The following is a 24,032-nucleotide window of genomic DNA, read 5'->3' on the forward strand; positions in this document are numbered from 1 at the left end:
TCTGACTCACCATTGTTTGACATCAGCATCACAGTTGCAGTCGTACTTGGGGTCGGTGCAGTTCCTGTCGATGCCACAGGCACATTTCTGGATGCCAGGCCCCGATCCACCCCAGTAGAAGTGTTTCTCGTTCCCTCTGCCAACCCACCACGTGTAGGGTGTCCCGTCTGGGGATAGAAGACAAACATCCAGAAAACAAGCCTATAGGTTATTTCCAAAATGGAGAACATGTCAATGTGACCCTCACAGAGAAGTGCACAAAACAGATGAAAACATCTTTTTCTAAAGGCGATAAAGTTGTGCTGCTAGAGTTACAGATGATTGATTGTTCAAAATTTTAACTGTTTGAGGCTCTTTTTTTGCGTCCATGTGAATTATAGTGACAATTGGCAGCTGCACGGTGAATATAACTCATTTGCTCAACATGTTTTATGCAGCTGGATGGTAAATGCCTTTGAGACCGGAAGGCACACTTAGACACACATCACACCTGTGCTTTTACAGATCTATTAAAACAGCTTCAGTGCCGTTGCATACATTTATCTTTTCTATGCACAAACCACTGCGTGTAATTGTTGGAGTGAGTGTCGGTACTTCAAAACCACATCTGCGGACACACAAACACCTCTCTGTGTTTGTATGTGCCCGTTCGTGTGTGTGGGTTCGTGTATGTGTGATTTTTAATGAGTGGATAAAAGGTGAAGGATCGCTGCTTTTCAATAAGAAATGTAATATTGTTTTCTTTTCCACGGATAATGTATTCTGGCATGGGACAGTAACTAGGCAGAGAGATAGGTGTAAATATTTCGGTGGCTGGCAATATATCACAATAACAGCAAGAGAGAATGAAACAATATTACGTTTCCCTCTTTATTCCGGGAAAATAAGCCGCATTGTCAATATCATTTTGTCAAATTTCTTTAGAGACAATGAAATCTCCCGAGCCCCATTTTTTACAGAAGGGAATTGAAGCAGACTTTTGATGCAGCACAATTGCATTGAGAGGTGTGATATACTGTATTATTACATTTTTTTTTTTTGGGTGGGACTAGGGGCTAAACTCCAGGAAGAAGAAACAGACGTGTTTCTATTGTGTGTCTAAATGGTTACGTGTTTGGCTTTGGTGACCTGTGGGGTTACTGCCTTCATAAAGAGAATTAGCCTCATCTCTCTTCAAGCTACTGTTCAGACAAGCCATTGTCAACAGGATTAACAGTGCCTCCTCAAGAGACTTCACAATCCTCTCAATTCACGTGTGTGTGTGTTTGTGTGTGTGTGTGTGTGTGTGTGTGTATTGTCGTATTTTTATACAATAGAGAGGCCAAGTTTGAATTTAAGTCAAAGTTAGACCTCATAGTCTCACATTTAAGTCAGTGGTTATCACAGATGGCACCCATCTAGCCAACAACCCAGTACTAGTATCAAGTACTGCTTTCAAACACAGACTTTTTGTTGTTGTTGTTTTTGTTCACAGTATCAGTAACTTGAAATTTGAAACCAAAAAGAAGGTATAGTGTCATAAAAACAAGAAAACACAAATATATATTTTTAATTGTCTAAAACCTGTTTCATACTAAAAGTTGTACTGTTATTTATCAGGCCAATAAAAAACTGAATTCACATTTTTATACCTAAATTTGAGCAGTCAGAAACTGATAAAGCCTAATGTTCATCCACTACTTTTCTTCAGGTTCTTCAACTTTTCTTTTTAGAAATGCAAGTAACTGTAATTTGGCATCTTAATGAAACAATAATATTGTACCTTATTATTTTCTAAGCTTTTTTCATAAAACTGTTAATTTGAAATTTTGTAGATAACAACAATAATTATATTTTAACACTAAAAACACAATTTCAGTTAAAGAGCTTGCATACACTAGTGGATGAACCAACACACACACACAAATAAAAAATGTATTTTGGTAATTATCAGTGCTATTATTTTAGGGCAGCCAAGGCATAAACCTAACACACATTCATTTGTGTTAAAGATTTTCTTCTGTGTAAAATAACTATCGAATTACTTTTTCTGTAATGAAATGTAACCACGATTTTCTGAACTAAGGGTCTAGGCTCAATCGCTGGATCCTGAACATGTCCCAGCAACTTTGTCTCATTATGAAACAGACCTACTATTTACAGACTTGACTCTGATAACAGCCGTACATAACGCACATAATCATTTTTGGGTCTTTGTGGTTATATTCCGACTTTGTTACACCTCAATTAGGTAGTTGTTTTATTTAATTAGACCCGCTTTCAGCGTTGTTGTTTTACATATTATTTCTCTGAGATATCTGAATTTGCTACAAGCTCATCCTCATTCATCAACTGATTCCCCAGCAATATTTCCCCAGTGGATATATTTTAGAACACAACAACGCCGGCAATAACATCAGCTCATGATGCTTCACAAAGTGCTTCTTCAGCTGATGTGTGACTTTTTGACAAAGCATCATTTCCCCCAGGTCAGCATGTACAAACCTGTGAGGGAGTTTTGCTGTTGACAGACACATTAGCTTCTAATATGACAGGGCAGGTAGGTTTTTTTTTAAAATCTTAGGCCAATTGTTCTCTGTAAATAAAAACAAAAATCAAATAGAATCTTCTTAATGAATATTTTGTATTTCAATTATGTCTTATTTAAGTTTAGATTTAATTTATAAAATATTTTCTGTTCTTACATTATAAGAAAATAAATCTGGGTCTTTATAAAACTGCGTGATTTTTGTGTCCCTTTGCACATTACCACATTTCAAAACCAATTAAAATAGATAACTTGTTTTGTAAATGCACTCTCTGCTGGTTTATTTGATCTCTTTTCAGCACACACACGCCATGATAATGATTGTATTTCTTGTACAATGCATAAACAATAAACCATGGACAATCTATAGTTAATACTGGTGGTGCTGAGGTGAGTGGTGGGCGATAGGGACGCAAATCAAAATTCTAAGGCCCCATAAAACCTTGGGCAGACTACTTTAAACACATAATTAAAGGGATGTTCCTTCTAGCTCTTGTATAACTGCAGAGTAAAAGTAGTTAAGCATTAGGAAAAACTTATGACTGCATGAACAAAGGAACTGCCTGTATTCAATAACAATGTGCTCACAATCCTCTTTCTACAGCACAAAAAAGACATCACAGGAGAAAAAGCATCTTGGGCCTATGCCTAATGTAGGCTTGGGCTCTATAAACACCAAACACACATAAATACACACATGTACTGACTGCTAATTTATTACTGTAAGTAAGGACTTAAAAATTACCGTTGTTGTGCTGATAATGGAAGGTTAGCCAGTAATTATGTCTGATTATGCACAGTATGGCTGTGCTGTGGGTGCTGCATTTAAAGCTTGGTTCAGAATAGTGATTTTTCTTTTCTGACTCGCTATTCTGCTGAGGTCACACACACACACACACACACACACACACACACACACACACACACACACACACACACACACACACACACACACACACAGAGCAGGGAACTTGAGGTTATATTTCACTGAAGTCGATGACAAAAATGCTTCATCCACAAATGAGATAAAAGTGACTGTAAGCGAGTAGGAGTATGTTCACAAACTCCTGTCGAAGTGGCAGAACATGAACTTACAGAGATGTGTTGTTTTGTAGTAAATTGCTGTTCATTGTACATCCATTTTTTTTTTTTAAAGAGAGTAATAAAAGAATGATGACCTATGACGTATTCATGGTGCAGAATTACTTATAAATAAGGCACATAATAATCTGTTTTAGTTTTCTTTGCATAGAGATTCTGATCAGGTGATCTGTGCTCCTCTTCTGATATTCACTGCTCTTTATGGATTTAGCCAGCTGAATTCAGTAAGATATAAGCAGATGCTACCCAAACAGCATAGCTGATTTCCAACCCCTACTCACTATAAAGCTAGCATAAAAGGTAGGACTCAGTGACTGAAACTAATCTGCATCATCATCTTATATATGAGCTGATGTCTGCTGCCCTTGATGTAACCTAGTAACAGTACCCTAGGTGTAACCAGTTCAGCATGGTACATCATTTTAAACATTATCAAAATACTGCAAACTGACCAGTTTTGCCTGGACTAAACAGCCTGGTATTTATATGCAACCTGGGAAAAAGACTAAACTAATTTACCTTAATACGTTTTGCAACAAACTTCCATAAAACATTATTTAGCGAGCATAATGTAAGGGAGTCCGGGGATTATAGTAAAAATGTTTTTTGTTCCAGCACTTATATCTCACATAATATTTGTAAGAGTTCTTAAATTTTGACATGAAATTAAAAATAATGTTACAAAATTCCAGTTTCTGCAGTATCAGTACCAATCAAAATATACACTTGAATAAAAAAGTTCTTAGATGTGATTTTGCCATAAAATCTGAATACTTCTTCATAAAGCTCTACAACAGGGGTGGTGGGGCGGTGTCCTGCAGGTTTTAGATGTGTCCTTGAGCCAACACACCTGATTCAAATTGCTACATTACCTCCTCAACATCTCTTGAAGTTCTCCAGAGGCCTGGTAATGAACTAATCATTTGATTCAGGTGTGTTGACCCAGGGTGTTATATTTAAAACCTGCAGGACACGGTCCTTCAGGCCTGGAGTTTCCCACCCATGGTTTTTCAGATATACACAGGCTGCAATGGAATGTTGTTTCTCACCAGGCTCTAAAGTGCAATAATCAGTAAAAAGTAAAAATACAGTATGACAATCAAGCAGCAGCTTGCTGAGACACTCAGCAAACTCAGGTGTAAACAATCACACTCACTGAGCTCATGAAAAGGGATGTGTTGAAGGTACAAGTGCGCCGTGGGATGTCATTATTTTCTTGTTACTGAGCATTTATCTCCATGCTGTCACCGGAAGCAACACCACCCTCCAGCACACAAAATATTAACTCACTCGACCGTAATATATATTAACTTGCCTCTTAGATTTAATCACCTATTAAATGAAGGACCCTGGTTGTGACTGCAAACCTTTCTCAACCCCTGAGTGGTAACCTGAAATACAATTTCCTAGAAATGTACGTACAAGTAATTTTGACACAGTCAGCAAGTATTGTAATTGGCCTGTTTACTACCATCTATTCTTCCTCCTATGGATGTCTGTCTGCTTTTTTCTCTCTGCAATTTTTGAATGGTTCAGTGAAAGAATAATAGCCATAGCCTCAATATAAGGAATAATAATCATAGCATTAATCAGATGTCAGCAAATTCCTGAAGGGAGTTTACTAAAACTATTAGAATGGATGTAAGGGAATGTACAAAGAAAAAGAAAAAGAGCGAGAGAGACAGAAAAAAAGAAAAAAAAAAACCCCAAAGAACATAGTATCTGCCATCTCATAATAAATGCCAAGAGATGACCACAAGGCCCCTTGTATAGGTTATGTTGTAGGTGTCACAGAGGTTCACTGCAGAAGTGACAGAAACCAAAACATGCAAAGGACTGCATCCAGACACGCTTACAAGAAGTGTGTCTGAAGATAAATTCATCAGAGTTGTGAAGGAGAAAAAGCTGCAAGCTAATGCAGTGCGCCCCAGGGCAGCTGTGGCTACAATGTAGCTTGCCATCACCAATGTGTGAATGTGTGTGTGAATGGGTGGATGACTGAATGTAGTGTAAAGCGCTTTGGGGTCCCTAAGGACTAGAAAAGCGCTATACAAATGCAGGCCATTTACCATTTTTTTAATGATTCATATAATACTGTAGATACATGGTTGCTATTTGCTCTTCAGTAGCTGTTAATAGTACAAAATAATTAAACATTATGGTTAATGGCAGTCTCAGAATACCACAAAACTGTGTATATTGTTGACAATAATTAACAATAATGAGTTGTCCCTTAGGGGAGAGAGTTTAATACTGCCCTTTGTACTTTAACTTTCTAGACAGCTCATCATAGCTATGGGACAGACCTATAACAATGTTTTTCTTGTACTCTTTTTAATCATCGTTATGTTTTTATTCCCTCACACAACATCAGTCAGTGCCTGTGTTGTCTGTCAGGAAATGTAAATAAATCCTATGCTACACCAGGTAAACATTACCAAGCCTCCGAGTGCATTTCCTCCATCACCCGGCTAGTCCTTAAACTCATTGCTTGGCCTCTCCCTTTCCCTAGCATATAATAACACAGGTTTTTCAAAAGGTGAGGAGAGAGCACAAAATTGCTTTCACAGAAAAAAAAGTCCACTTGGCCCATTTCATAATTTGTTTTTCAGAGTATGTCGAGAAAAGGAGGAGACAGGAGAAGATGTGTAGGAGTAACAGCAGGGCATCAGGTGAAATGAGAGCTATGTATTGTGCCAGTTAAACTCTCCTGTGTGATTCACTTGGCCGTGCCAAAACAAACAACTCAGGAGTGGAGAACGAAAGGAAGAAGGCGGAGGGGGAGATGAGAGCACGACAGCATGGATGGATGAAGATGTGAGGGAGGAGAGATAGAATCGTACTGGCAGGGAGTTCATACGGAGATCCGCAGAGAGAGAGGGCACTGCCAAGATGAGGCTCAACAGCATGTTTGTGTGTGTAAGAGCATGTCTGTGAGTATATGAAGAACAGAGACCATGTGTTTGCATCTACAAAAGTCCTGGGTTTAAAAAGCAGGTGCAAACAGCGCTGTGCGATATGACCAAAATCTCATATCCCGATATTAAGACATCTATCGTCCCGATAACGACATAAATCACAAAAATGTAACATTTTCTGTAAATTCTGTGAATCTCGGGCAGCTCGACTTCCGGGAAGTGTTTCCAGCTGCGCATCATGTAGCTGGAGTCGAGTGTTTTAACAGATGCATGAAACGATACATTTTTAGACATAAGTTGTAACGGCCGCCGTTTTCTTTGTGAGTATTTATTACACAGCGTGCTGCGGGGAAAAGCCTGTTCTAACGTTTGAGTCTAAGGTTTATTTTTTTAGCACCTGGCGGCTCTTTTTTAATTCTCATCCGTAAATAATATGCTCTTTCCCGTGATTCAGTTTATTTTGAAAAGTCTCAACAGGATCTTGAGCTTTATTGTGATAGGTTTATGTGGAACATAAACAAGCGGACACGCGATGGTTTTACCGTTGTTGTTGCTAACCACAACGCATAAAAACAGGCGCTTGTCCGTCCCTAGTGTGGTTATATTAAATATAAGAGAAAGAGAGAACTTTAAGACATTAATATAGCCACTACAGTGACCATCAAAACGATGAAAAAATATTGCTGTAAACAGTTTATTTTGCGACACCACGAAACAAATGATACCGTAAAATAAAACGATAGACGTTTTTATATCGTCATCCGATATATATCGTTATATGAACAGCCCTAGTGCAAACTATCACAATTCCCACATAAATATGATAAACATCAATGTGGGTATTCGAAATTCCATCTGACCGAATCAAAACAACAGGAAAACTGCTTTGAATTTGATATAAAAGTGATTAAAAATGTGCTGCATTCTCTTAGGATTTGCAGTAGATAATCCTCTGTGTGTGAAAATTTGGCTTAATTATAATTTGTTGATGCAAAGAAAGGAGACCATCATTAAGCTGAAAAATCAAAATAAACCTTTCAGCAAGATGGCAAAAACATCTGGAGTGGCCAAATTAGCAATCTGGTAAACTCTGAAAAATGAATGAATGCACCAGCCAGCTCAGAAACACTCGTCCTGGAAGACCACAGGCGACAATTAAGGTGCAAATTTTTTCCTTGGTTAAGAAAAACACATTCACAACATTTACAAAAACCATTCTCTAGAGAACAAGAGACAAAAAGGGTTTATCAATCCATCTTTTTACATGCTCATCTAACCTGGAGCTTATCTCAGCTAAAAGCTTTGTGAAACATGGGACTTCCGGTTGAGCTTTGATGGAGTAGGACGCGAGTCTGGGAGCTCCCGCCGATTTCGATTAAATTGTTATTTATTCGCGCGTTTTGGCCGTATTTTCAGTCCTGTTTTGGTTTGTGGATTGTCTTGTTGAGAAGTTTTACTCGGGCCGGCGTAAAATGGCAGCAAAAAATGTTAAAACCCGCAGTACTATTCAGACACAACTGAGGCCTAGTTTGCAAACCGCGACCACACCCTCGAGTGAGCCGTCGTCTCCTGCAAAGCCCCCCACATGTCAAGCTAATCCTGATATTGAGGCTCTCAAGGTCGAGTTGCTGGCTTCGCTGAGGAAAGATATCGCCGACATCTTTAAAAAGGAACTTCAGGATACTCTGGGTGATGCTTTGTCTACCATTAAGTTCGACCTGCAGGCGGTGAAGACGCAGCTGGCGATCGATAAAGCTGCAAATGACGCTACCATGTCTGAGCTAAAAGGTACGGTGAAGGAGATGGAGCACGCACTTACTGTCTGCTCTGATGATATAGCTGAGATGAAAAACACTATCAAGGGTCTCACAGCTCATGTAGCCAAGCTGGAAAGTAAGTGTGAAGATTTGGAGTCCAGATCGCTAAAAGAAGCATTTGATCTGGGGAAGGAGCCGCTTTTGGATCGTTCGCACAGGACCCTCCAACCCGCACCTAAGCCTGGCGACCGTCCACGAGCCATTGTATGCAGGTTTCATTACCACACTGACTGTGTCGACATTTTACGACGTGCTAGAGAACGCCGACAGATTAAAGTTGGAGATCGGACCATCTCAGTCTTCCCCGACTACACCGCCAGGGTGGCACGGGCTCGTGCTGCATTCAACACGGTCAGGCAGCAACTCCGTGGCATTGACGGTGTTCGGTATGGCCTGCTTCATCCAGCGCGACTCCGCATCACATATAAGGGTGTCGAGAAGGACTTTGTTTCGGCAGAGGAGGCCAGTGATTATGTCAAAACTTTGATTTCTGGGTGAGCCTCGTTAGCTCCTCAGTTTGATACTGTAATGCTGCTAAGGGTTCACGGTCTCCTTAGGTTTAACGCCACCTGTGCATTGTTTTCTTAGGCCATTGTGCTGGTTATTGTACTGTTGGTGTGCTGGTTCCTTTTATTTTCATTGTTATTTATTGAAACTGGATCATATAATATACTCTTGAACTTCGGACCAGTCCGGCACAATCTTCTCCAAGCTTGCTGCATTGATTTGCATAGGACTGAGTTGTTTTTCGTTTCTGTTAAATTTTTATTTATTTATTTTTTTGTTTGGTTGTTTTTGTTTTAATTGTTTATCTATTTATGTATGTTGTTTTTGTTTTTTGTTTTTTTTAATTTTATGCACTTTCGGTGATTTGTTGGAAAGTTCTCCTTCTGAGGAAGTCATATTTTGTACTGTGAGATCTTTTTTTGGTTGGTTGGTTTCCTTTTTATTTTTTCCCTTTTTAAAAAAAACATGTTTACTGTTACGCGCACACTGTTATGCTGTAGAGAAGTTGGTGAGAGGTTATTTTTCCCTCTCTCGCTTTTATTTTTATTTAGACAACAATTAGTCCAGTCACTTCGGTGAATCATTTTTGCTACTTTGGGGGTACACTGCTGTCTCCTTTGTTCTGTTCTGTGGAGACTTGGGGGTGTATTTGTGTTCAGGGTTGGGTTGGGGGGGGGCTGTCCCATTTCGGCTCTTCATGGCCACTGGCATTTTGGTTTGGTCTTTTTCCTCTTCCTTTTTGTAAATGGTTAATGGAAATATAGACCCCAGCATTGCTGGGTCAGGTATGCCTCTTAGATTCATTAGTTGGAATATCAGAGGTATGGGTAACCCTGTTAAGAGATCTAAGGTTTTTACTCACTTGAAACGTCTAAATTCTGACATAGCATTTTTACAGGAGACTCATCTTCGCATTAAGGATCATTATAGGTTATATTGCCCTTGGGTAGGTCAGGTCTTTCACTCAAATTTTAATTCGAAGGCTAGAGGAGTGGCCATTCTCATTAATAAGAAAGTTCAATTCACTTTGACCAATGTTGTCGCTGATAGGAACGGTAGATACATCATTGTTGCTGGTACCCTAATGCAGAAAAAGGTTTTGTTGGTAAATGTATATGCCCCGAATTTTGATGATGCTGAATTCGCTAATAGATTGCTGAGTAACATCCCCTTTCTGAATACACATTTGCTTATCCTTGGTGGTGATCTGAATTGTGTTTTTGATCCAATTTTGGATCGATCTAGTCCTCGTAATTTGACTCAATCATCTATGTCTAAAACATTCTCAGATTTTATGAAACAGAATGATCTTGTTGATCCATGGAGATTTCGCAACCCTTCAATCAAAAAATTTTCATTCTTCTCTCAGGTCCACCAGTCTTATTCCAGGATTGATTATTTTTTCATCGACAGAACTCTTAATTCATGTGTTAATTCTTCCGACTATTCTGGTATTGTAATATCTGATCATTTTCCTCTGCTATTGGATGTTCATCTTTCTACCCATAAACGTAGCCCTCCACTTTGGAGATTTAACTCTCTCCTTCTGGCGGATAAAGAATTTTGTGAATTTATTTCAGGCTCTATTGAGGAGTTCTTGTCCTTCAATCAGGATGATTCTGTCTCATATTCTCTGCTATGGGAGACTCTTAAATGCTACCTGAGAGGTCAAGTTATTTCTTACTCTGTCCGTGCTAATAAAAAGATTAATGCCAGGCTTAAAGAACTTATAGCTGCAATTAGTAACCTTGATCAAAGTTATACACTGAACCCTTCTCCAGAATTACTGAAGCAGCGCCTTGATTTGCAAGCAGAATTTGATCTTATGTCAACCAAAGAGGCTGAGCACTTATTACTACGCAGTCGTGGCTCATATTACGAATATGGTGACAAGGCTAGTCGCTTGTTGGCACATCAGTTACGACGTCAGGCCTCCTCGCGTGTGATCCCCATTATTAAACACTCTGATGACAATATTACTACAGATCCCTTGGAAATTAATTCTACCTTTAAAACATTTTACTCTTTGTTGTACAGGTCCGAATTTCCCACGGATAAAGCTAAAATGAATGCATTTCTTCATAATCTTTCAAACCCTGTTATTGGTGCTAATGATGCGGGGCAATTGGACTCCCCATTATCTGTTGAAGAAGTATTAAAAGCTATTACAGCTATGCAGTCTAATAAAGCCCCGGGCCCAGATGGGTTTCCAATTGAATTCTATAAAACATTTATTGGTAAATTGGCACCATTGCTTTTGTCTGTGTTTAACGAATCCTTGGAAACCGGTTCATTACCACCTACTTTCACACAAGCAACCATAGCGCTCCTTCTCAAAAATGACAAGGACCCAACCTCCTGTGGTTCCTACAGGCCATTATCTCTGCTTAATGCCGATGCAAAGGTATTGGCTAAAGTAATTTCATCTCGCCTTGAGGATGTGCTTCCTCGAATTATATCTGAAGAGCAGAATGGCTTTATAAAGGGACGGCAATTGTTTTTTAATACCCGTACACTCTTTAATGTTATTTACTCAAAGCGTCTATCTGAACTTCCTGAACTTGTGATTTCTTTAGATGCTGAAAAGGCTTTCGATAGGGTGGAGTGGGAGTACTTGTTTGCAGTTTTAGAGAAATTTGGTTTTGGTGATAAATTTATTTCCTGGATTCGGCTTCTTTATTCGTCCCCTAAAGCCAGTGTTCATACTAATGATGTTTACTCTGATTATTTTGCGCTGGGTCGTGGTTGTCGTCAAGGTTGCCCTTTGTCTCCCTTACTCTTTGCCATTGCCATCGAGCCTCTGTCTATTACATTGCGATCTTCTTCTGTATTCAGGGGAATCATCCGTAATGGAATTACACATAAAGTATCATTGTATGCGGATGACTTGTTATTATATATGACTGACCCCGCATGCTCCATCCCTGCTGTTTTAAGTATTCTGGAGAACTTCAGTTCGTTTTCAGGTTATAAATTGAATTTGGGGAAAAGTGAGTGTTTTCCTGTTAATACGGCAGCACGTCAACTTCAACAGTCCGATCTACCCTTTCGTCTCAGTCCGTCTGGGTTTAAGTACTTAGGGATTAACGTGACTCGCTCTCTAGCTGGCCTTAAATCAGCAAATTTGTCTCCTCTTATATCTAGGGTCACATCTGATATTCAAAGATGGGGTAATCTCCCCCTTTCTTTAATCGGTAAGATTAACGTTGTTAAAATGAACATCTTACCAAAATTTTTATTTTTATTTCAGTCAATTCCCTTATTTTTGCCGAAACATTTTTTTGTTTCACTGGACAAGATTATTGGTTCTTTCATTTGGGGAGGGAAGCCACCTAGGGTCTCTAAAACTTTGCTGCAGCGATGCAGATTTAGTGGAGGACTTGCATTACCTAATTTTTTAGTCTATTACTGGGCCGCTCACATCCATAAACTTTGCTACTGGCTAAAATCTTCTGGTTCCTCGTGGTGTAAATTGGAGCTATCATCATGTAAGGGCTCTTCTTTACCGGCTTTGCTCTATTCCTCTTTACCCGTGAGACCCTCTCTGTACACTGATAATCAGGTGGTTCTTAACACACTCAAAATCTGGTTTCAGTTTAGACGTCACTTTAATTTTGTAATGCCGTCTTCCTCGGGTCCTCTAAGCGAAAACCATTTGTTTCCCCCTTCACTTTTGGACTCGACATTTTCAGTGTGGTGTGACAAGGGTATAAAACAGTTCAAACATTTATATGTGGATGGTGTTTTCGATAGTTTTCCCAACTTGTCTTCTCGTTACAATCTCCCTGTTACCCATTTGTTTCGCTATTTTCAAATTCGAAATTTTGTTGCTAAGTGTTTCCCAAATTTCCCCTCTTTACCTCCAGAACAGCAGTGGGAAACTACGTTATCATTTGTTCCTCATCACAGAGGAACCATTTCGAAACTCTATGATGCTATTCTGTCTTTTAGTAACCACTCTAATGTTAAGCTTAAGCGTACATGGGAAGAAGAACTGGGATTTCGAATACATGAGGAGTCTTGGGAACGGGCTATAACGAGGATACGATCTTCCACCTCCTGTGCTCGTCTTGGACTTATTCAATTTAAGGTCATACACAGGGTGCATTTCTCTAAGTCTAGACTTTCTGAATTGTATCCAGAAGTGGAAAATAAATGTGATAAATGCCATGGTTCTCCTTGTCACCTTAGCCACATGTTTTTTCTGTGCCCTGAGCTACAAGGTTTCTGGACAAGGTATTTTGCTATTATGTCAACTGTTCTTGGGGTAACTCTTCATCCTTGTCCTCTGATTGCTGTGTTTGGGATTCCTGCTCGCTCACTTACACTTGATTCCACACAAAGGGATATTATAGCCTTCACATCCCTATTAGCGAGACGTCTAATATTGTTGCATTGGAAGTCTGCTAAGTATCCTACTATTTCCCGGTGGCTTAAAGATGTCATGTTTTTTTTAAAACTTGAAAAAATTAAATATACGTTGAGAGGTTGCACAGCCAAATTTTTTCACAAGTGGCAACCCTTTATCTCTTATTTTGCTAGTCTAGAGGTATTGCCTGTTTAAATCTACTTTTGTTACTGTTATATTCCTCTAATATGTTTGATGGTTGTGTTGATCTGTGTGGGACTGGGGGGGGGGGGGGGGGGCGTTGTGTTTTGTTTTTTTGTTTTTTTTGTTGTTTTTGTTGTTTTTTTCATATATATATATATATATATGTTAATTTACTTAGGAAAATTAAGAAAGGTTGATTGTATTTCGGTAACTGCAAGTACTGTTTTCTTTTTTCAATAAAAATATTTTCAAAAAAATAAAATAAAATAAAATAAAAGCTTTGTGAAACATGAAACACACCTAACAGGCCACAGGGTTAACCAATCAAACTTACATTTACACCTGTGCCAGATGATAACCCAGAAATTAGAGTTGAACTACATCAGTGAGATCCAAGTATTGGATTAACATTTACTGAGATGATCTCCAAAATAAAATGATGAATAAATAAACACTCACACATGCTAAAAATGTTTTGCGTCATGTTTCTGGTGTCACTCCTTACAGCCATCATCACCCCTTACTTTCTCCTTCATTGCAAAATCCCCAACAAAAGTACTAAATGTTCACAGGAGATGAGGAATCAGACATGACAGACTGATAAGGCCCGGGGCTGTGTTCTTCTTCTGTCCTCGAGGACAGCCACACAACAGTACTCATTGTGATGGGTTTATCTATTTGTTATCCCAAAAGCACACATAACAGGCTCATAGTCACACCTACAGCCACACTCACATATATTTATCCCCGCTCTTATCCAGAGAAGCTAATGTCTTTATTTTCATCATTTCTGCTGTATTTTGTGGAGACTCACTCCCCAAAGCAAAGACACATGAGCAGTAGACAGTAAAAGCAAAGAATGAAAGAGGAAAAGAAGAAGTAAAAGACACATATTGGGAACTGTGAGATAAGAGTATTGACAGCAAGAAACAGAAAGAAAGTGGATAAAAAAAGGATCAGGAAAGTGTGAGATCCTTGTCTTACAACTATTGATCTTAGCAAGTAATCTGATCATTCGGAATGAGTCCCACTGAACCAAACGGGTCCACAGCAGCCTTTTTATATATTTATATTATGACTAGAACCAAACTCATATATTGTTATATCTAATTCAGAAATGGCATCATCGTAGACAGTCTTGTGTCTAAAACAGTAAATGTGATGTATTACACATGAATAACAACAGAATTTACTGCAAATAGTTGAAATACATTTAAAATGTTAACACTGAGAAATAATATTAAAAAATTAAAAACACCTAGATTAATCTTTGCAAGCAAGGTGTAATGCTGAAAGCTATTACTAATTAAGTGCCATTAATACTGATCAATACATAGTCAGTCAGCATCTGAAAAATTCATGACAGAACAATTAGAAAAAGGCTGAACAAGTACGATTTGTTTGGAAGGGTTGCCAGGAGAAAGCCTTTTCTCTCTAACAAGAACATGGCAGCACGGCTTAGGTTTGCAAGGTTGCATCTGAAAAAAAGGTGCAAAACTTCTGGAACAACGATCTTTGGACAGACAGCACCACAATGGAGATGTTGCACAGCACCATGCTTGGTGACAACCAAACACAGCATGTCAGCAAAAACACCTCACACCAACTGTCAACCATGCTGGTGGAGGGGTGATTATTTGGGCTTGTTTTGCAACGACAGGACCTGGACATCTTGCAGTCACTGAGTCGCCCATTAACTTCTTTGCATACAAATATTGTGTTGCCCTTAAGGCGTTTCTCTGAATAAATAGGTTCATAAATTTGAAATAAATAATTCTAAAAAGATTTGCCATTAAAAATTAATATGTGTTGTTAAAATGAATAATTCATGTTGTATATACGTTTTAGTTAAAAGGAAAATATCGCTAAAATGTATTTCCTGTTCTGGCGGGGCACTTCCGGTTCCGGTCAAGCACTTCCGGTTTTGGTCAAGCGCTCGGTTTTGCTGAGAAACAGGCTCCTCATGTTAAAGGCAGTATGGAGATGTAATCAAATGCCATCTACTCCGAATTATCAGGCCGGAACGCCGTAAGTTACTTTATATGACAGTTTGTACAGATAACTTTGGATATTAATGTGTATTTGCTAACATGAATGTTTTAGTGAGAGTAATGAACTTTATTGATGTAAACATGCTTCTGCCTGTTGAGATGGAGTTTATTTTCTGTCATTTCAGTTTTCACCACATGTTCATGGAGACAATTAAACAAGCTGCAACTAAACTCCAGGGTCTTCATTTGTGGTTTAACTCGGTGTCACCAACATCCTCGTTGAAAACACTACAAATATATTCTAGACAAAGACAAACCATATTGCAACAATATGGCTTCAGAGTAAAAGAATCTGGGTGCTGTGGCTGCTGTATTTATTTGTCACCTAGTGATGCATTATAAAAGGAAAAAATATGGCAAAAGAGCTGAAATCCTTTATTAAACAAGAATGTGAAAATATTTCACTTTAACTGTGAAGCAATTGGCCATTTACAGAGCAGTAAACCCGCTTTTCTTAATATTTTGAATGTGTTTAAACATTTTTGTATCTGTTAGACTATTAGACTTTGTAATTATTGCCCTTTTGCAATGAAAAAAATAGACAGGTGTAGTGTCTGCCTTATATAAAAGCAGAAATTTCAGGAGCCTGTGGTTTGATTGTAATACCAGACTGGTCTGAAGTACAGAGACAACAACCATTTAAAGTCCATAACACCCATAATATCCATTAAAATTGCTCATACTAGGCATAAGTACCAGGGCCACGCTCAGTTCATATCAGGGGATCATACCCCTGCCAGTCAGACTAGGAACTGAAAGGTCAGTGGATCCAAAATGGCACTTGATATGCTCAGCTGCTCATATCCCCAGTGTAGGAGATAATGGCTTTTAAGAAAGGTGGGCAGTTTGAGTTGAAATGCCAGAATGGCATTCATAATCCTATTTGGCTTTCTCATAAACCTGTCTCAGGCGTCACCTTTTAGTTTGTGCCTTTCTTACTGAAGCTATAAGAGCGGTCGTTATCGATTTCTTCTCTGACCCCGCTGACTGACAGGTGTCTGTCAGAGAGCTGCTTCACAGTATGTACAAACTCATGCATGGATGAGAATATGCTTTTATTCTGCTGTCTGCATTGATCTCTATGGGGTGTGAATCAATATTCTTCTTCTCTCTCCTCTAACAAGAGCAGCTCCTGTATTATTGAGAAAAAAAAGTTAAAGGCCAGAATATGTCTTATGCACGCTGCCAAACACTTGTCTTTGAAGAAAAAGAACCACCAACAAAATCCTGCATACCCATTCACACACAAATGTGCCCCTGCTCTTACCTAAAGTGTTCTGGAGAAAGTAACACATGCAAACACTTTTAGTTTTAAAAAGCTTTCACACTAAGTCATGGATCAAATCGTCTTTGTCAGGGCATTGTTGACTTTTGCTCTTTGTTTGCTCTTTTTCTCCCCCTTTTTTTCTGGAGAAGCTGTGGGGACATTAGCCATGCCCTGAGAGCTCTATGGAGAATTTAATAAATGCACTGCTAGCTTCTGTGCATATCTGAGAAACAGAGAGCGTATTTGTGTGCTGTTTTCTTTGTCTTCATCCTTTCGTTTATCTGTAAAAGTGCATGCGTGTCTTTGTAGTCTCTTCTTTGCTCCTGTTAATGTGTTTCTGGGACTTTGCCTTGCTCCCCTGTCTCTTTCTATTGTCTCAATTCTTCTCATCTTTCTAACCACCTATCCATCAAAACACTACGTGAACCTCCCCAGTTTCTCCCATCTCTATTGCCCCCCAACATATTTAGGCCTCTCTACCTCACACTGCCCTCCTTTTCCTTGCTCTCTCTTATCTCCTGGTCTCAGAGGCCTCTTTTCCTTTATCTATCTTCCTATTACGTCTCTCTACCTTCTCTTTGCACTCTCGGATCTCTTGCTCTATCAGGGTACTCTTTTCCCCTTCTCTCTCTGTCATATCTGCTTTGCACACCTTTGCCTTGTACTCTCATATTGGCTGGTCTCAGTGGCTTTTCTCTCTCTCCCTCTCTCCATGCTCTATATCTGTCCATCTATCCCATGTCTCCATAACTCTTTCCTAGCATCTACAATAATCTCTTTATGTTCTTATTAGTCTCGTTATAATCTACCCTTTAATCCATGCTAATTGCAATCTCCCCTTGCTCTGATCCTGATCTGAAGATGTATTTGAAACACGCCCCGCCCTCCCCGTCTATCCTCTTTGGTTTGATCTGCTAAGAACTACAGTGCATACCAAAATATCAAATGGCTGTGATCTGAAAGCCCTTGTAACTCTTCGTTGACTAAATTGGTTGGTAAAAGGAATACACTAAGTCAACTGCCTTAATGTTTTTGACACTAGCAGAGAAACTGTATAAAATAGTGTTTGTTTTGTGAGTAAGGACATTCAAAATCAGTTTTTCTTTCACTGACCAACAGCTGGTGGTACTTCTAGCACAAAAATGGATTTAATGAAAGTTTTTGTCCTCAAGGAGACACAATTAGAAAAGCTAGCCATTATATTAAATAGTGTGTGAGTACTGCTAATGGGTATATTCTCTCTTAAATGCAGCGGAAATGAAAAAAAAAGCAAAAGCATAACAGCCTTTTTTTTTAATGCTTTCTGTTGCACAAAGTGAAAAAAAGTCTCTAAATCCCTCATTTTGGTAATGGAGAGAGGAGGTTAAAGAGAAACACTGCAGAAATGAGTTTTGTTGCTGCCTGCAGTGCAAGCAATGTCAGGAAAGACATCTCCGTTGTCTACATCAGAACACAGCGCAGACACCACTGTGGAAGGATAATGAGTAATTTCAACAGTTTTTACCTGAGAGCACCCGTGAAGGGATCCACCATACTGACATGTCTGAGGCTGAGCTGCCTTCCTGCACATACCGCTCGGCACTTTATACTCTAGTGAATTCATCCTGCATACTCGCGGACACATCTACCTTATTCTTCACAGGTCATCAACCTGTGTATCCGTCCATTAAATGAAAATACATTGTAAAGAGTAGAGAGTGGGAGGAAGTTGAAATTAATATCAGTGGTTGTACCTCTAATTGGCTTGCCTGCTTTTCAAAGGACATGGGGCAAACGTAGGTATTTTTTCAAAATACAGTCCGTGCATAGACAAAAAAACAACTCCGGCAGCAAGTGCAGCTGACAAAACTGTGGGCTGATGATGACTGTAAATAACCATAATCATCATTACCACAAGGTAATCTAAATCTGTGTGTGCGTTTCTGTGTGTCTGAGTGCCTGTGAGCATAGGTCACATTAAATGTCCTCTCAAGTCAAGGTTGGTGGGCAAATAATAATAATAAAGTTTATTTATATTGCACTTTTCTTAACAAAGCTACAAAGTGCTTCATAGAAAATGTTTTTCTTTTTTCACATATCCAAGACTTTGCTATAAACATCAAAAGAAAACCCCCAATACAAATAGAAAGTATAAAAGAAAAATTAAATAGAAATAAAACCAGCAGTTGAGACCTATTATATGTTTTTGAATGCTTTAAATGTTCAAGAGCTCTAAAAGACAATAAGGAAGATGAAATTCTGATCTCAATAAGCAGAATGTTTGACAGTTTGTCAAAAGGTCTAAAGTATAACCAGCAGCACCCCATTCACCAATTCAAGTATTTAAGTGCCCAGGCACATTGGGGAACAAAAGGTCATTTTTATAATTCAGATTGAGGCTTTTTAATCCTTTAAAAGTCATTAGTATAATTTGGACAACATTTCCAAAATATAACAGCCAGCCAGTGTGAATTTGCTAGTACTGGAGTAATATGTTGACGTATTTTGGTGCCAGTTTAAATCTGAACTAACCAGAACAAAAATGCAGTTGCATAAGAAGCACTGCACTAATCAAGGTGGGACTTAAATAAAAGCATGCAAGTCATTAGAAGATAAGAATTATCTAATTTTAGGATGTTTTTCAAGCTGATAGATGCATAACTGGACAATGTTCTTTGTACTTAAGATTCTTTGACATATCTGGAATATGCTTGGCCTATTTGAAAGAGCTAAACATAACTAAAACACTGGATTTATCCTCAGTAAACTTTAGAAAGTTTAATGAAGATAATGAAGACAAAGCCAGGACTATCAAGAGAACTGTTTTGTTTGTTTGTTTTTTTATAGCAGAGGGACAGATAACTGTTTGTCTTCTGTAAAACAGTGATAAGTGATATCATTACTATCAAAAAGCATGCGCACTGAAAACAAAAGTGGGCCAAGGATACAGCCTTGAAGAATGCCATAATTAAAATGAGCAGCAGAGGAGGAAGTGTTACCTTGGGCCTCATTTGGATAAGTTAAAAGATGTAAAAGATGTAAAGCAGATTCCTTGATCCCAGCTCAGGCTTCAAGATGGTGGAAGAGACGAGAGCGTGCACTTAAATCTCAGTTTACTACGACTGAGCATTCATTTAACTTCTATTAAACCTTAAACCTGAAGTGTTGAAAAAATATTTACAAAAAGATATTTGCTGTGTTGGTTTCTCTATAAAAAAAGAAATGTGTTTATAATTATCAAGTAATTGTCCATTCAGATTAAGCTTATTTAAGTTTCTCTCAGGAGAAATATGTCATGGCAAAAATGGTCTTTGTAAAGACACACTCCATTTCCACTCCCCTCTTTTACTCACACCATCCATCTCCATACATGCCTGTCAGACTCGTCATATGGATGAGGATACAGTGAGCAACACTCATAATTGCACAGGAGGATGTGCGGGTCGTAAACAACTCAGCAGCAGAGAGCAAGCGGGAGACAAAAAGTAAATTAGAGAGAGGGGAGGGTGATAGGAGTTTAGAAAACAAGCACAGAGGGAAAAAAATGACCCCGAAAGCAGAAAGGGAGATGTCACATTGCGAGGACATGACAAGTGATAAGGGAGAAGCAAAGGATCGGTGTGACAGAGATATCGTTAAGAGAGCGAAAACGGGAGCAGCTTTGCAGTCCGTCACTGACATATTGTTATATATGAATAGAACAAGAGAACTATAGGAGTTGTGAGAAAACTCACAGCTAAGATGTGATGATTTGTGTTATCCCCGAAGGTAAATTGTCACCGCTAAACTTCATCTCACCTCCTAATTAGAAGCTGTTTCATTCAGAAAGAAAAAACAAATTGGGGAGGGGGGCAGGATACGCTGTCATGTTACTTTAGCTGTGAGTAGAGAATTCATGTGGAAAAACTTCCATTGTTGCCTTGATAATTATTTAGAGTCATCATCAAAAGATGTGTTCCTTCAAGTGAAAACCTCACATTTTTGTTGACATCAGTGGAAAAAATTCATAATACAAATTATGTCATACGATTTGTGTGATATCAATATTTGTGTTGTTCCTATAGCACTTTAGTCAATGTTACATCAGGCAAATTATTGCAACTGACTAATCAACACACACATACACTTGAAAGAAATAAAATAAATAAGTGTAGGGAAAAGATCACACTTGGGAGTTCGGCTGCAGGGCTTTCAGCAATGTCAAACAGGGTTTTATCTCTGATTTGAGTGTGTAACACGGTGCCAGCGCAGACACACCGATAACACCTTTAACACCCCTCTCTTCAAATGTTAATATTTTCTTAGTGGAATAATATTTTTTTGAAATTATTCATTAGAGCAAATGACAACATGTTTAACATTCAGCTGTGGTGTTTGCAGCTTGGTAAACACAAGTTCACGGGGATTTAGGATTATGTAAAGTACAAAGATGAAATAGCATTTTTTTATAGCATTTTTTTAGTGAAACAAGGGCCTCACGTGACTAGCTGACGGTATGTCGCTGTCTTCAGATTCAGTGTTGTTCTGATCAGTTCCTGTTTACCTTTCGGTGTAGACTTTTCATTTGGGGTTTCAGAAATAATTAATATCAAATTAATCCTCAGTTACAGGCATAATTACAACAGTGTCACTCATCGCAGCTCATCGTATAAACTGTCTGTGCGTTGCATGAATGCACTTGAACATAGAAGCTAGGACATGTGCGCGCGCACACATACACACACGCAATATAATTCTACATTTCTTTTTTTTTAGTTGTGGCACAAAATAACGGAAAACTCTCTCTAGTTTCTGTCAGTTGTCAAAGAAGCTCTTGCTGGATTTTGGCTTTGTATTACTCATGAAGGGGATGTGTATCCTGCTGACAGCTGTTGTTCATCATTGCAAGACTTTGTTGTCAGAACCATGATGGATTTCAGGCTTTTATCCTAAAAGACTTTTCTTTTCTTAAATTCTGACTTCTTTCCCCCCACCCCCCATTTCTTTTCCTTTAATGGTCCAGCTGTGCGGGTACCCAAACAACTGCTACTACGTTTCCATCTTTTTTGTCTTACTCTCAAGAGGCATGATCAAACAATATACCTTTCAATTCGCATGCAGGGCAAAGAAATGTATTTACCTGAAGAAAGAACGCTTTGAGAGACAGATGGAGAAATACATGTTGTCAACAATCATCAAGATGGGCTGATTCCTGCCTAGACGTGCTTCACTCTCTTTTTTCTTCCTTTAGTGCTGTCAATACTTATTTAATCACTTGCATGACCTCGGGTGTCCGACTGAAGACCACTAAAGGCAAAAAAACAAGCAAACAAAATATTCCGGCGTGCAAGCCGCAGGTACACATTATAGTTGTGCTCATTGGCAGGAAAGCATATTGTGTTTGGAGGATTTCTTGCTTTGAGAATTTCTTGCAGGCATGTATTATGTTCTAAGACACTGAGAGCCACAGCTTTGTGAAAAGAAGGTTGGGTGGTTTTTGACAGTGGAGACGTTTCAAAGGTATACATGGTGTCTTTCAAAGGAGAACAAAGAATAACCTCTGACATGCCTCACTCATCCAGCCGACTACATTCTTCTCCTCTGTTTCATTTCCACCCTGGTCTTTGTTTGGAGTTGATTCGCAGGTGAAGAGGCTGACCTCAGCGGGCTGGCCACTAACCCGTTGGGTTTTTCCCTGAGCACACAACGAATTGGCAACCTTCTTTATCTACTTCTACTTCTCTTACACACTCAATCTCTGTTTTCAGCTTTATCTGCTCTCTTTCTCCTTTCCCTCTTTGGTATCCCGATATCCCCATTCCCTTTTCCCTTCTTTCTCTGTCTCAATCTTAGCTGGAGTTATTGATTTCTGTAAAGGTTCACTCCAGCTGCCATTGAGGCTATCACTTTTTTTTGGGAGGGGTTTTCACATTGTGTTTCTTTCAGTTGCTATATTTCTTTCCAAACTTCACCTTCTCTCTGTGGGAGAAACAACGTCAGGCAAAAAAGTTCAGGACTGCAAGTCTATCTACCTGTGTCAGTCTCATGATAGAAAGAGCATATGGTTTCTCTTTATAAAATAAATTCATCTATAGTTCATACATTCAGATGGATTTACACAGATATGTCTTAGTCCCTGAAGAAATAACTCCAATTTATTTTAAAAAATTGCCTGAGCAGAGGAGAAATTATATAATAGTTGTCAGGTTACAGCCTGGACAGGTCATAGTTTTATCTCAGCAGCTAACACAAGCACAGGCATGGATGGAAACAGCATATTACACTGCTATCTAGGGTCAGTTGCACAGAAAATGAGTTATATCTTAAATTGATGCAAAAGGACAAAAGCATGTTGTCTGACAGCCACTGATGCGGACCTCATATACATTTACTCTTAAATTTTTTATATTCATGTACAGATAAGTTCTGATGAGCATGGCAACTCAGATTCAGAGTCACTTACAATGTTTCCCTTTAGATTTTGTAAAACCTTGCCACATAAATCTGCATATTAATGAGAAAAAAAATGATATCACTAAAACTGCTGAAACAGTAACTCTTTAAAGACACGCATATTATATTAATGTCAGCAGAATGTGTGCAGACTGCAACTGAAGATAACCATAAATATTTATTATTACATTAATGGACATATGAATACAATCAGTGATGGTAATATGGTTATGTTTAACACATCATGCTGATCACCTAAGTATGTCAGATCAGCAGAAGTGCCTCCTGGTTGAGATAGACTGTGGTTTCATGTTATTTTGCCTCACTTCATTTTTTAGCAGCACTTGCTGTAAATTTTGAGTCAACAGCAAAATTGTCTATCTTTAGTAGAGTGAACTTTACCTTTAGCTGTTTTATGCCATTGTCTCTTAAACATATTGCATTCTGGCAATACAGCCATATTAAATCACAAAAGTACACAGAAATGTAAATAGCTCACATCACTGAAGAAAAGTCATATTATATAAAGTATACAGACACGTAAAAATAATGCAACATTATATTGGTGCATACGGTTAGTAATTAAAGGCTATGTTACATTTAGATGACAATTTATTTTAAGAAGCATAGTATACAGATGAGATGTAGTCCCAAGTGCTCCTCACCTGCCCATCATTCCCTAATAACCTGTCCATGATGTCCTGGGAAACATGACCATATTAGTAATGAGGATGTGGCTGACAGGTGAGGCTGCACCTGGCTTCAGGAAGCTCATTACAGAGTCTTAATGATGTGCTGTGTTCCATAATTAGGAAACTTCTCAGCTGTCTGTCCAATCTCCCTATTTGGTTGCAGCGTTGGCTGGGGGTGGCATGAGTGCT

At 38.7% G+C, this 24,032-nt stretch overlaps 1 protein-coding gene across 2 annotated transcripts in view; it reads right to left on the reverse strand.

Moving 5' to 3' along the window:
* cntnap2a (contactin associated protein 2a) overlaps positions 1-24,032 on the reverse strand; it is a 398,709-nt gene that overhangs the window by 66,520 nt on the left and 308,157 nt on the right. For both annotated transcript variants that reach the window (XM_085362984.1, XM_085362983.1), the window contains exon 16: positions 11-167. In XM_085362984.1, the coding sequence (XP_085219110.1) occupies positions 11-167 (157 nt within the window). The remainder of the gene's footprint in view (positions 1-10; positions 168-24,032) is intronic.

Source organism: Diplotaxodon limnothrissa, linkage group LG9, assembly GCF_057381915.1.
Source record: "Diplotaxodon limnothrissa isolate DT_005_m linkage group LG9, D_limnothrissa_male_GT1.1, whole genome shotgun sequence".
In the NCBI taxonomy this organism is placed as follows: Eukaryota; Metazoa; Chordata; class Actinopteri; order Cichliformes; family Cichlidae; genus Diplotaxodon; species Diplotaxodon limnothrissa.